At 33.4% G+C, this 12,518-nt stretch overlaps 1 protein-coding gene across 3 annotated transcripts in view; it reads right to left on the reverse strand.

Annotated features, from left to right (window-relative positions):
- The window catches only part of SEMA5A (semaphorin 5A), a 712,145-nt gene that overhangs the window by 514,237 nt on the left and 185,390 nt on the right, over positions 1–12,518 (reverse strand). For all 3 annotated transcript variants that reach the window (XM_074208091.1, XM_074208090.1, XM_074208089.1), the window contains one exon: positions 5,441–5,641. In XM_074208091.1, the coding sequence (XP_074064192.1) occupies positions 5,441–5,624 (184 nt within the window). In that variant the 5' untranslated portion in view covers positions 5,625–5,641. The remainder of the gene's footprint in view (positions 1–5,440; positions 5,642–12,518) is intronic.

The following is a 12,518-nucleotide window of genomic DNA, read 5'->3' on the forward strand; positions in this document are numbered from 1 at the left end:
TAACAGAGATGGAAGTGCAGCAGAAAGTTATAAAAATAGGAAAATATGTCATGGGCTTGGAATATCAGGAAAAAGAGTCTATATAAACAGGAGTATGAATTTTTTTCAGCAGGAGAAGCAGTAAGAGTAAAGATGTTAAAGAGATAGAACTGGTAACTAACTGATAGAAAAGTAAAGAAAGTCATGATTAGAACTGTGGAGAACTTAAAACATTCAGGAAAAAGAAAAACTCCATTTAGGGAGAAAAATGATCTCAAAAGAGTTAAAAGAAAGGGAGATGAAAGGATCCAACCAAAAGGCAGGGTGTCATATTATCTAATCTCATGTAGGGTCAAGACAACAGGGCAAAGGAAGGCAAAAAGATAAACTAGTTCTTCAGTCCAGAGTCACTTTTTATAGCATTCTAAAGGAGGTATGCTAAAAAAAAACTGAGAAAACTCTAATCTCAAAGGAAAGTGGTAACTATTAATATAGCAGTTTTAGTAGTCACAAAGAAAACATCAGATTGAAAAAAGTTGTAAAGAAAGAGGAAGTAGGATTACTGGAAGGAGACCACTTTTCCAAAGTTGAAATACTGTTATTATTAGTATTATTTAAATTCATGGATCTCAGATTAAGAAACTTTGCTAAAGCAGAAATTCCATGGGTTCAAATAATAATGACAATGGTACATAAACTGCAGCATTAACTGAAATGTCTATTTTGTCCTGAAGTCAGATATAGGTAGATGAGGTAATGTGGGGAAGATAACTGGTTTATATAACAATGAAGCTTTTAATCAATTTATTACCATGACAACTCAAGAGTACTCTCTTTTTAATTTTATCATCCATTCATTACACTAAGTTCTCACTTTATTAAATGTATTTAATGAAGGTTTAGAGTCCATCTAAGCATGTTTCCCAGAAGCATTTTTAAATAGGAATGGTCAAATAACTTTACCATTGCTTTATAATATCTAGTTCTGAAAGAAAAGATGCTCCTTTTAGTGTAGTACTATATAGTATTACAGTGAATGAAATGACAAATTTAGCTGTCCTTCTGATTATAAAAAAACTAATGTTTCTATTACCATATATAGAGTAAGTTCAAAGAACTTCAACTGAAAAAATTGTTTTAAAAAATTTTTCCTTCCAAAATATGGATCTATGTTCTTTCTTTTGTCATTTCCCAAACACAAAGATTTTTCAAAGAACATATATTTCAATTATTTGAGATGCTGATCAGGTGAATAGATGTTCTGGGTAAAATTAAGAAATCAAAATTGTTTTTCAGGAAGGAAAAAGAACAATTTAAGTCAAGTAAACAGTAGAACCAAATAAAATTGTTCTAATTACAAAATAATCCTGATTGTCACTAGCTGATGTTTTAGAGAGAACAAAAATGAAGAACACAGGAAATATACTCAGGAAAAATATAATCCAATGAATTTCAGTTCTTAATGGAATACATTAGTTTTGATTCCCCCAAAATAAGACAATATATCTATTGTTATTGTTATTTTCTTTATATGAAAAATAAAGGTAAAAGTACTTATTTCTTTAAGACAGGACTTATTAGGATTAATGAAATATTCAGAGATAATTTTAAGCATATTTCCAATAATAATCTTAAGATAAATTCAAAAAGACATTTTTATATCATATGTAAGGAGAACTTGATTTACCAAATATCACAATTTAACTGAAAATATTATGTTGACACAATCCCCCAAAATGTGCATTAAATGTGTATCATAAAAAAAAAATTCCTATTCATTCTGGCAAATTATTTCATTGTCTTAACATAAAAATTGAAGAGTAATACCAAAAAAGTATTTTTAATTTTTAGAACTTCAATAAATCACTTTCACTTGACTCAGTCATCAATCTTTTTTTCTAATTGTATATCAATATGAGTATTCTCTCCCCTTTCATCTTTCAAAAATCAATAAGGACACAAAATGGTTGTATTTTTTTCAAAACAAGGACTAGAGAGCAAATCTATCAAGTAAGCATTGAACAGCTGTTTTTATTGTTATTTTCCAACAGGCATGTTAACTCATAAATATTTAACTTTTGAAATTTTAAAAAAATTATCTGGACAAAATATGGCTCTAATTTTTTAAGTAAAAAAAGTTTGAAGAAAATTCTTAATCTATGGAAGCAGTAGAGATTTTTATCTTAAGTTAAAAGAAACATATTCCAATTATAACTATCCAAACCCATTTGTTTGCTTTATGAAAATAACCATATCCTAGATTTTTCATAACTGTAATGAATCCAATCATTTTCCTCATGGTGGTATAGCTACAAAAAATAATGAGATAGTTCTATCAAATTCATAAGATTGTATACAGGCAAATGATTCTAGTCTGAATCTTCAAATATTTCTATGTGTTTCTAATACCTTTCCACTCCAAATAATCCAATTAAAACTGATTTACATAGCCTTCTGGGTTAGTTGAGGATATATTCAGTATATTTGACAAACTTTAGAATCTTAAAAGAAATATGCTCTAAATATGCAACTGTAAAAATTACTTTATATAGTTATCTATAAATATATTACTGTAATTATATAAAATTATTATTAAAACATTGAACTAGAAAAGTTAAATGTAGTTTACTCAAAAAATACTTTTAGAAGGAATAAGTTTTCATCCCCTCTTGACATTATGAGCCTAGATCATATAATAACAGAAGCTATTATAATATTTATTTAAACATTTAGCCCAGAATGGACAGTGACTAGGTAGAAAAGGATTCTTAAATCATTATTTTTAGTGAGGGAAAGGGCATTTAAAGGGTATTTGTCCAAATTATGCAGTATACTATAGGAAATTACAGTGTAGTAGAGATAGAAAAAAAAATCTAAATAAATGACTGATGGTGTCTTTTAAATTTTATTCAGTTTAATCTCCAACTGTGGCAACCTCTTTGAGGATGCCTCCCCTACTTAATATTCACAGGTTTGTAGATTGGGGGTACTGTTAGGAGTGGTGGTTCTACACACATATCCCCACTTTTCCACCACCCCTTACCAGGAAGTTTGCCCATGTCAGTCAGGAGACACAATCAGTTCTCAATGACTACCACATAGTAGGAAGGAACAGTAGCTACAAAATAGCATCATTTCCCATCACTTCAACCTTGGAACTTGCTCTTCTACAAATAAACATAGCATCTGTAGGAAGAGTTAGAAGAGTGAGTCTGAATTTAGAGTAACTATATAGTGAGATACAAAACACATAAAGCTAATGCAACTGTTTCTTTTCCAATTCTATTAGAGAGAAGACAGGAGATAATGAAATAAGAGTATGTAGTTTGTTCTCTTCATTAACAAAGTAACACCTTGAAATCTGTGTTATCAACCCATTAGCTTCTTTAATTGTATTAACAGATTTTGGAGGAGGTGTGGAATCAAACCTCCACTCAGTTTCCTGATGCTTTACATTTTGGAAGTAAAAGCTAGCCTGCTTAACTCCAGAGAGGTACAAAATGGCCTAACAATGCTTATAGTAATTGCTGAAGATACGAAATCTAGACAAAGAGAAGAAGAAGAAGAAGTCTTAATAGAGAGATAAAGAGAAAAAGGGAACAAGTAAAAAGAGCAAAAAAAAAATAATAATGAGAGCCAAACCATGGTATAAGAATAGTAGACGGCCACCAAGCATTGTTTCACTATAATCCTTGACATAGAACACAGTTGAGAGGTTAACAAGAACCTTTATTGAGCACAGCAAGATGATGACTGGGAGTCGTAGGGCATTCAAAGTCCTTTAAACATAAATAAAAAAGCAAGGGGAAGGGAAGTACAAAATAAGTCATACTTTTAAAAGGGCTCAGAATTGTTTTTAATGAAAAGACATAGAGCTCAATAAAAACAATAATTGTCAGTTTAGAATGAATATGTTGTTTTTCTAAAGCAAATCATTGAAAGCTATCTTCCTACAACTTCCTTCTATAACTAGATCTTTCACAAAATAGCTAGCATGCTTGGTAAATTTAAATCAATAAACAAAGGTCAAATATTGCATCAACGCACTAAGTAGGTATTAAAGATTTAAAACTAATTTCAGACATGGCAATGAAATTCAGTAAGTTTGCTGTGAAACATGTTGCCTCAAAGGTTCAGTAGTTTTTTTTATGCTTTTTATTGGAACTGATACCAAGCAAAGACACAGATAGAATCAAAGTGTGAATCCATAATATGTCAGGGTGTTTTAGTAGCCAGTGTACAACACATAATAAATATCTAGGAATCAAGACATGTCTAGAGAACAACCTTACATATAAAATAGGTTGTTAGATTTTATTAGTCAGTGAACACTGCAAGATAGGAACCAGCATTTGTGAATCCTAGTCCTATTCTGAAAAATAAATTAAGTGACCAGTATCTTTACTAAAGTAAGATTACTGAAATAAAACCTTTTGAAAACATGTACTTACATTTATGCCAATGTCATTTAAAATACACAAAACCTCAGACTTTTGATCATGGAAAGTATCACCTATGCTAAGAATTTGCAATTGTTGGGGGACATAAGGGGGAAGGAAGAAACCTAGGTGGCACAATGGATAGAGCTAGTACTAGACTTAGAATCAGAAAGATTCATTTTCATGAATCTCATACAATTAACTAGAGACTTAACCCTGTGTGACTCAGTTTCCTCATCTATAAATTGAGCTAGAGAAGGATTAGCAAAACAGCATCTTTGTCAAGAAAACTTCAAATAACATCAAAAAGAGTCAAAAAACAACTAAAATTATTCAACAACAATGAAAATAAGGGAAAAGTATGCAGAACAAAAAATAATTTATAGATTACATTTAGCTAAATGTTTTATTTCTCCCTCATTAATGTATCTCACTACTTGGGTCCTATAAGAGCTCCCAAACAGCATGAAAGTTGTTCCTTGCTCAGCTATTTACATAACAGATTTAAGAGGCTGCCAACATGCTGGAGTACTCTGAAAATCATTGAAGTTAGTAAAGACAGGCATCGGCCCCCATGGCATGGGTTGCTGTGACACATGTACATAGCATTTGGCTTTGTGATAAGGCTACATGCTGAGAAACATCAAAATAGGATTTATTTTTAGCTTTAATGTCACTCTTTAAATTTTCTGAGTGAAGGGTTCATGACATATACAATAAAAGAAAAGAATAAAGAAGAACTAGCAAGTGCTCAATACTGTAGGGGTTGGGGTTTGTCGCACAATGTCTTGTCTCATTATTGAATGGAAATTTTTTATTGAAACAAAGATAGTTTCCTGCTCTGGATAACTCTTGGATGAAGAGGATAAGAACTAAATTTTCACTGATAATCTAAGCAAGTTTTGAAATTAAATTTCTAAGAAGAAAGTGAACTACTTTTCATTTTTAAAATTTATAACCTTTTAAAATCATAACAGAAAAAAACACAACACTTTTCTGCTATTGTATGCTTGCTTTCTCACCTTTATAGGTGATAACTGGGTGTTCATATCTCTGACACTGAGTATCTTCTGCTGCCATTGGCTGTATGACTCCCAACAATACCAAACTTGTAACCAGCCACATGATGAAGTAAGTTCCCTCCATGGTGGTCATGAGGTCCTTGTTATTGGTCACTTTTCTTTTAAATGGAAGCTCTTCTTCCATTCATTTGTGGAAAGTGCCTGAAGAACACAACAGAGAAAATATAGATTATAAAAAAGCAAACAAAACAATGAGATCCAGTTGCCTGGTGGGTAGTCAGATGGAAATATACAAATCATCAGTTTTAATATTATGATCTCTGAAATAGAGAGAAAGCCTGCAGAATACATTTTTCTAAATTACTATTCTGGGTCACTGAACTTACTCTGAATTTTAAACTATACATTTCTAGAAATTAAAGCTGGAAGGTACCCACTCTCATATGACACATTAAATAAGGATCATAACATCTACATCCCAAATCAAATCAAATCAAATGAGATAATATTTGTAAAGTGATTGTTAATACTTGTAAAGTCAGGCACTAGCCTGACATATAGTAGGTGCTATAAAAATAGTATGATCATTATTATGGTGATATTGAGAATAAGAGAGATAAGGTGTGTGAGAGAGAGAGAGAGAGAGAGAGAGAGAGACAGAGACAGAGACAGAGACAGAGATAGAGAGAGAATAAATTAGAGATAATTTCAGAGAGCACCACCACCAAGATGTAGGGTGAATGTGAAAGACATTTTGTAGAATATGGGACTTTAGCTTTTACTTGGAGGAAATCAGAGAGGGCAGGAGTCAGAGATGAGGAGAGAAAGAATTCCAGAAATGGATCCAATATGGAACTTCTCTAAGCTTCCTGAAATTGTACAAGTAATTATTTGATAGCATTTTAAAAGAAGGTAGCAGAACTAAAAGATGATATACAAATATGATAAGGAATACCTATTGTATTCTTATGCTGAGAACTTTCTAAAAGGAGTTAAATATACTTAGAAACTCAAACTCACCTCTTTTTTTAGGAGCAGCTAGGTGATTCAGTAAATAAAATACTAGATCTGGAGTCAGAAAGTTTGAATCCTGCCACACACTCTTAATTATTTGTATGAGCCTCACAGGTCACTTAACTTCCCTCCTTTATTCTAACCTTACTTAACCTTAGATTCCTCATCTGCAAAATGGAAGTAATAATAGCACTTAAATCATAAGGCTGTTGTGCAGACCAAAGGAAATAACATATATAAAGTACATTACAAACTTTAAAGCATTATACAAATTCTAATCTATCATTAAAATGGAAATGAATTAAACAGTAATATAGCCAGAGGTCCCCACATAACCCATCACAAAAATAAAGACATGAGCTAAAAAAAGAATTTGTCTCAAATCTGCTGAAATTTGGAATTCAGACAACCTGAAAGTTAAAAGCATCCATCAAAAAATCCAATCAGTTTTCATCAACCTGTCATTTTTTTTAACTAATAACATTTCCAACCTATAGTCAAGATATAATCAAGTCCTGCTATGGGAAAGATCATTTTCACATCCCAAATGTCTTTACTTAGTGATTCAAATCTGGGTCAAGGGCAGTTTAAAGGAGTGATCCACCAAAATTAATCAATAATAATAATAATAATTCCCAGGTTGCATGGCAAGACTAAGAATCAAAGTGACCTGTTTAAATCCCACCTCTGACACACACTATTTGTCTCTGGTCAAATCATTTAACATTCCATTACCCTCACGCAACTCCCTAAGGATTTAAGCTTTAGAACCATTGCTAATCTGCATTAGTAGATGGAATGTCTTCCTAGCTACCTCTGAAGACCAATGAAATTAAAGGTATAGGCCTATTGTATTATACTAGACTTCCTTGAAAAATATTTCATAATTCAAGACAAATAAATGAAATAATTATTGTCTTTAGTATGACTCAAACCAAGGACCTTTTAGTTAACATGACACCTCCTTCTGCCCTACACATTGAAGCATGTGCATTGCACCAAACACACAAATGACACAAATAACCTCTTTTGAGGTTAATATCAATGTCATGAGGAGTATCATTCAATTTGGAATAAATGATCAATGTTGTACTTGGAGCAAAGGGCTACCTTTTTATGGACATAAAGATAAAAAGCAACAGAAATGGTCAGGGGGACTCTTACTCGGGGTTTTGTGAGAGACTTAATAGGAAAATATGCCTACATATGTTCACACACACACACACACACACACACACAGATATAGATAGATAGATAGATAGATATTTGTGTGAATGTATGATACAAGTAAACTACAGAAATAATTCTTAAGGAGATTGAATCTTAGTAGTGACCCTTAATAACATGTAGTTTGAATATTCAATGAGTCAATTTATAGTACTGGGTCTACAAGCTTGGAGAGACCTGAGTTCAAATTTTTCCTTAGTTATGCACTAGCTGTTTCTTACTCTGTATGATGAGAATAATGATAGTACAAAGCTAAGTGAATTAAATGATTTTGTGTGAGCAAAGAACTATGCAAAGCTCAAGTTTTGTATATTTTAGCTATTAATATGATAAAAAACTAGTTACACTGCTTTGGCTTACACATTTGACACCTTTTTTAAGGGTATATAATTTGTAATTCAGCAACATGTTTTATTTTATCTTACAGTAAAGTAGTACAAATCACCTTCACAGAAAAAGAGAAGGAAATATATAATTAATCTAGGTGTTCTTGGAAAATATAATTCTTAATGCCCCCAAAATGGTTCCCTTTCAACAAATAGTTCTTTAGCTCCCAAGACATTTTAAGTTTGTCCTGTCCTGCAGGAGAGCTGCAAGCACCATCCTTGGTCTCCTCTGGTCTGAGGAACTCTGAGTCTACACCTCCATTGCAACAGAGGCCTCTTCCCAGAACAAACAATTACAGATTACTTCTGCCTCAGGCACAGGTGTGTGAGCAGAAGAACCAGCCCAACTGACAACAGGGAGAGGGATGACCTCACCCCTGGGTAAATCCCACCATTGATTGAAGGCAAAAAGATTCAATAGCTTAAACCCCTCCCTTCAAACTAAAGGAGAAGGCCTCAATCAAGGTCACAGACATGCCAGAGAAAGCAAGCAGCACCTCCTACTGGCCATCCAGAGAAACTGCACCCAGTGAGTAAAACCTCGAGGGATCCCAACACCAAACCCTGAGAACCAGCCCCTCCTCAAGTCAAGGTCTTAACAAAATGATGAAAGTCAGGAGAAAGGTGGAACCATAGAAAACTTTTTGGAAGGAAAAGACCCTAACTTAGAGAGACCTGGAACCTCTGAGGAGAATATGATCGGGTCTCCAGCAAAGAAAGTCTTCTTTGATGAAATAAGGAAGGAATTTAAAAATCAAATGGAAAATATGGGAGAGACAATTAATACCTTGCAACAAGAAAACAAATCCTTAGAAAATACAATGGGACAAATACAAAATGAGAATAAATCTCTCAGATCCTCAACTGAGCAAAGGCAAAAAGAAAATAATGCTCTCAAAACCTCAATTGGGGGGGGGGGGCTAGGTGGCTCAGTGGATAAAGCACCAGCCCTGGAGTCAGGAGTACCTGGGTTCAAATCCAGTTTCAGACACTTAATAATTACCTAGCTGTGTGGCCTTGGGCAAGCCACTTAACCCCATTTGCCTTACAAAAAAACCCTAAAAAAACCTCAATTGGTCAAATGGAAAGTTCTTTCAAAAATAGATTTGACCAATTGGAAAAGGAGCTGCAAAGGGTTAATGAAGAAAACTGCTTGTTAAAAAAAAGAATGGAGTCTTCAGAAACTAGTGACTTCATGAAACAGCAAGAGCCTGTTAAACAAAATCAAAAAACAGAAAAAAATAGAAGAAAATATAAACTACCTCATCAGTAAAACTACTGACCTTAACAATAGGTCGAGGAGGGGCAACCTGAGAATTATTGGACTTCCTGAAAACACTGAAGAGAAAAAAAGCCTGGACTTAATATTACAGGATCTATTGATGGAAAATTGCCCTGATATCATGCAACCAAAGGGCAAAGAAGTTATTGAAAGAATACATCAATCCCCTCCAGAAAAAAGATCCTAAAATGAAAACACCAAGGAATGTTGAGGCCAAATACCAGAACTATCAGATAAAAGAGAAAATCCTGCAAAGAGACAGAAAGAAACAATTTAAATATCAAGGAGGTACAGTAAGGATTATACAGGACCTGGCTGCATCAACATTAAGCGATTGAAGGGCCTGGAACCAGGTATTTCTAAGAGTAAGGAAGCTTGGAATGCAGCCAAGAATCCACTATCCCACAAAGCTGAACCTTCTCTTCTAGCGAAAATGATGGACATTTAACAAAATGGAAGAATTCCAAAACTTCCTGATGAAAATGCCAGTGCCAAATAGAAAATCTAAGCATCAAACAGGAGGTTTAAGAGACACGTGAAAAGGTAAAAAAAGGGGGGCAGTAAAAGAAAAAAAAACTTCTATGCAATAAGTTGAAACTGGCTATATCCCAGCATGGGGGGGGGGGGGAAGATTCTCATAAATCTTGAGAACTGTAACTCAGTCAGAGAAAATATACCTAGCCAGAAGTAATGGACATTCATGACCTATCCATGAGACTGCTATCCAATGGGATGTAACTGGCTTTAACCCCAGTTGGGAGAAAGACTCTTAAAACTCTCAAGAATTTTAACTCTATTAGATAGATTGTACTCAGCTAGAAGTGATGGATACTCAGAATTTTCTACAACTCAGAATGATTTAAAAACACTACCACCTTATAAAGGGGGACAGGAAGGAGATGGGAGGAGGGAGGGGATTTAATGGGTAAATCTCATTACAAAGAGGTACAAAATACCTAGGGTAATAGAGGGGAAGAAGGGAGGAGATGAGAAACACCTGTATCTTCTTCTCATCAGACTTGGCTTAAGGTCAACTTACACATACTTAGTTAACTTAAAAAACATCTAACCTTTCAAGCATTAAAAGGGGAAAAGGGGAGGGGGATGAAGAAAGGAAAGGGGGAAAAGGAACTACCAAACAAAAGTGAAGGGAAAAGGGGAAAAGGGAAAGGGGAAAGAAAGGGGATGGGTGATGTAGGAGGGCCAATACACTGAAGGGTGATATTCAGAAACACAATGCTGGGGAATACAGATAAAGGGAGGGGAAAGGGGAAAGATACAAACAGAGGGAAGATAGCATGGAGGGCAATAAAGAATTAGTAATCATAACTTTGAATGCACATGGGATGAGCTCTCCCTTAAAATGTAAGTGAATAGCAGAGTGGATTAAAAACCAGATCCCTACAATATGCTGCTTACAAGAAACTCATTTGAAGCAGAGGTATACATATATAATAAAGGTAAAAGGTTGGAGCAAAATATATTTTGCTTCAGCTGAAGTGAAAAAAGCAGGGGTAAGCAATCCTTATCCCAGACATAGCAGCTCCAAAAATAGAAATCTTTAAAAGAGATAAGGAAGGAAACATTATCCTCCTAAAAGGTACCATAGACAAAAGTTATTTCAATACTGAATATATATGCACCCAATCATATAGCATCCAAATTCTTAGAGGAGAAGCTGAAAGAACTACAGGAAGACATAGTCCGCAAAACTCTACTAGTGGGAGACCTCAGCCTCATGCTTTCAGATCTAGATAAATCGAATCATAAAATAAACAAGAAGGAAGTTAAGGAGGTAAATAGATTGTTAGAAAAACTAGATCTGGTAGACTTATGGAGGAAAATTGAATAGGGATAGAAAGGAATATACCTTTTTCTCTGCAATACATGGAACTTATACAAAAATTGACCATGTATTAGGACATAAAAACCTAATGACCAACTGCAGAAAGTCAGAAATAGTGAATACATCTTTCTCAGATCATAATGAAATAAAAGTCATATGCAATATTGAGCCAAGGAGATATAAACCCAGAACCAACTAGAAACTGAATAACCTCATTTTAAAGAATGAGTGGACCAAAAATAAAATTATAGAAAGAATTAAGCATTTTATCCTAGATGATGACAATAATGAAACAACATATCAAAACCTATGGGATTTACTCAAAGTGGCTCTCAGGGGTTATATTATATTATATCTTTAAATGCTTACATGAATAAATTAGAGAAAGAGGAAATCAATGAACTAAACATGCAACTAAAAGAATTAGAGAAAGAACAAATTTAAAATACCCAATTAAATATCAAATTAGAAATTCTAAAAATTAAAGGAGAAATTAATAAAATCAAAAGCAAAAAACTATTGAATTAATAAATAAAACCAAAACTTAGTTTTATGAAAAAACAATAAAATTGATACACCTCTAATCAATTTGATTAAAAAAAGAAAGAAAACCAAATGGCTAGTATCATAAGTGAAAAATGTGAACACACCACCAATGAGGAGGAAATTGAAATAATTCAAAATTATTTTGCCAATAAATTTGATAATATAAGTGAAATGGATGAATATTTACAAAAACATAAGTTGCCCAGGTTAAATGAAGAGGAGATTAAATACCTAAACAACCCTATCTCAGAAAAAGAAATTCAACAAGCCATCATTGAACTCCCTAAGAAAATATCTCCAGGACCTGATGGATTCACAAGTGAATTCTACCAAACATTTAAGGAACAATTGGTTCCAATTCTATATGAACTCTTCAGAAAAATAAGGAAAGATGGAACTCTGCCTAATTCTTTCTATGAAACCAATATGGTGCTGATACCTAAACCAGGAAGAGTTAAAACAGAGAAAGAAAATTATAGACCTATCTCCCTAATGAATATAGATGCAAAAATCTTAAAGAAAATCTTAGCAAAATGATTACAAGTTATCCCTGGGAAAATACATTATGATCAAGTAGGATTTATCCCAGGAATGCAGGGTTGTTTCAATATTAGGAAAACTGTTAGTATACTTAATTATATCAACAACAAACCTATCAGGAATTATATGATCATATCAATAGATGCTGAAAAGCTTTTGACAAAATACAGCATCCATTCCTACTAAAAACACTAGAGAGTGGTAGAATAAATGGACTGTTCCTTAGAATAATTAGCA

The sequence above is a fragment of the Macrotis lagotis genome, chromosome X (genome assembly GCF_037893015.1).
Source record: "Macrotis lagotis isolate mMagLag1 chromosome X, bilby.v1.9.chrom.fasta, whole genome shotgun sequence".
In the NCBI taxonomy this organism is placed as follows: Eukaryota; Metazoa; Chordata; class Mammalia; order Peramelemorphia; family Peramelidae; genus Macrotis; species Macrotis lagotis.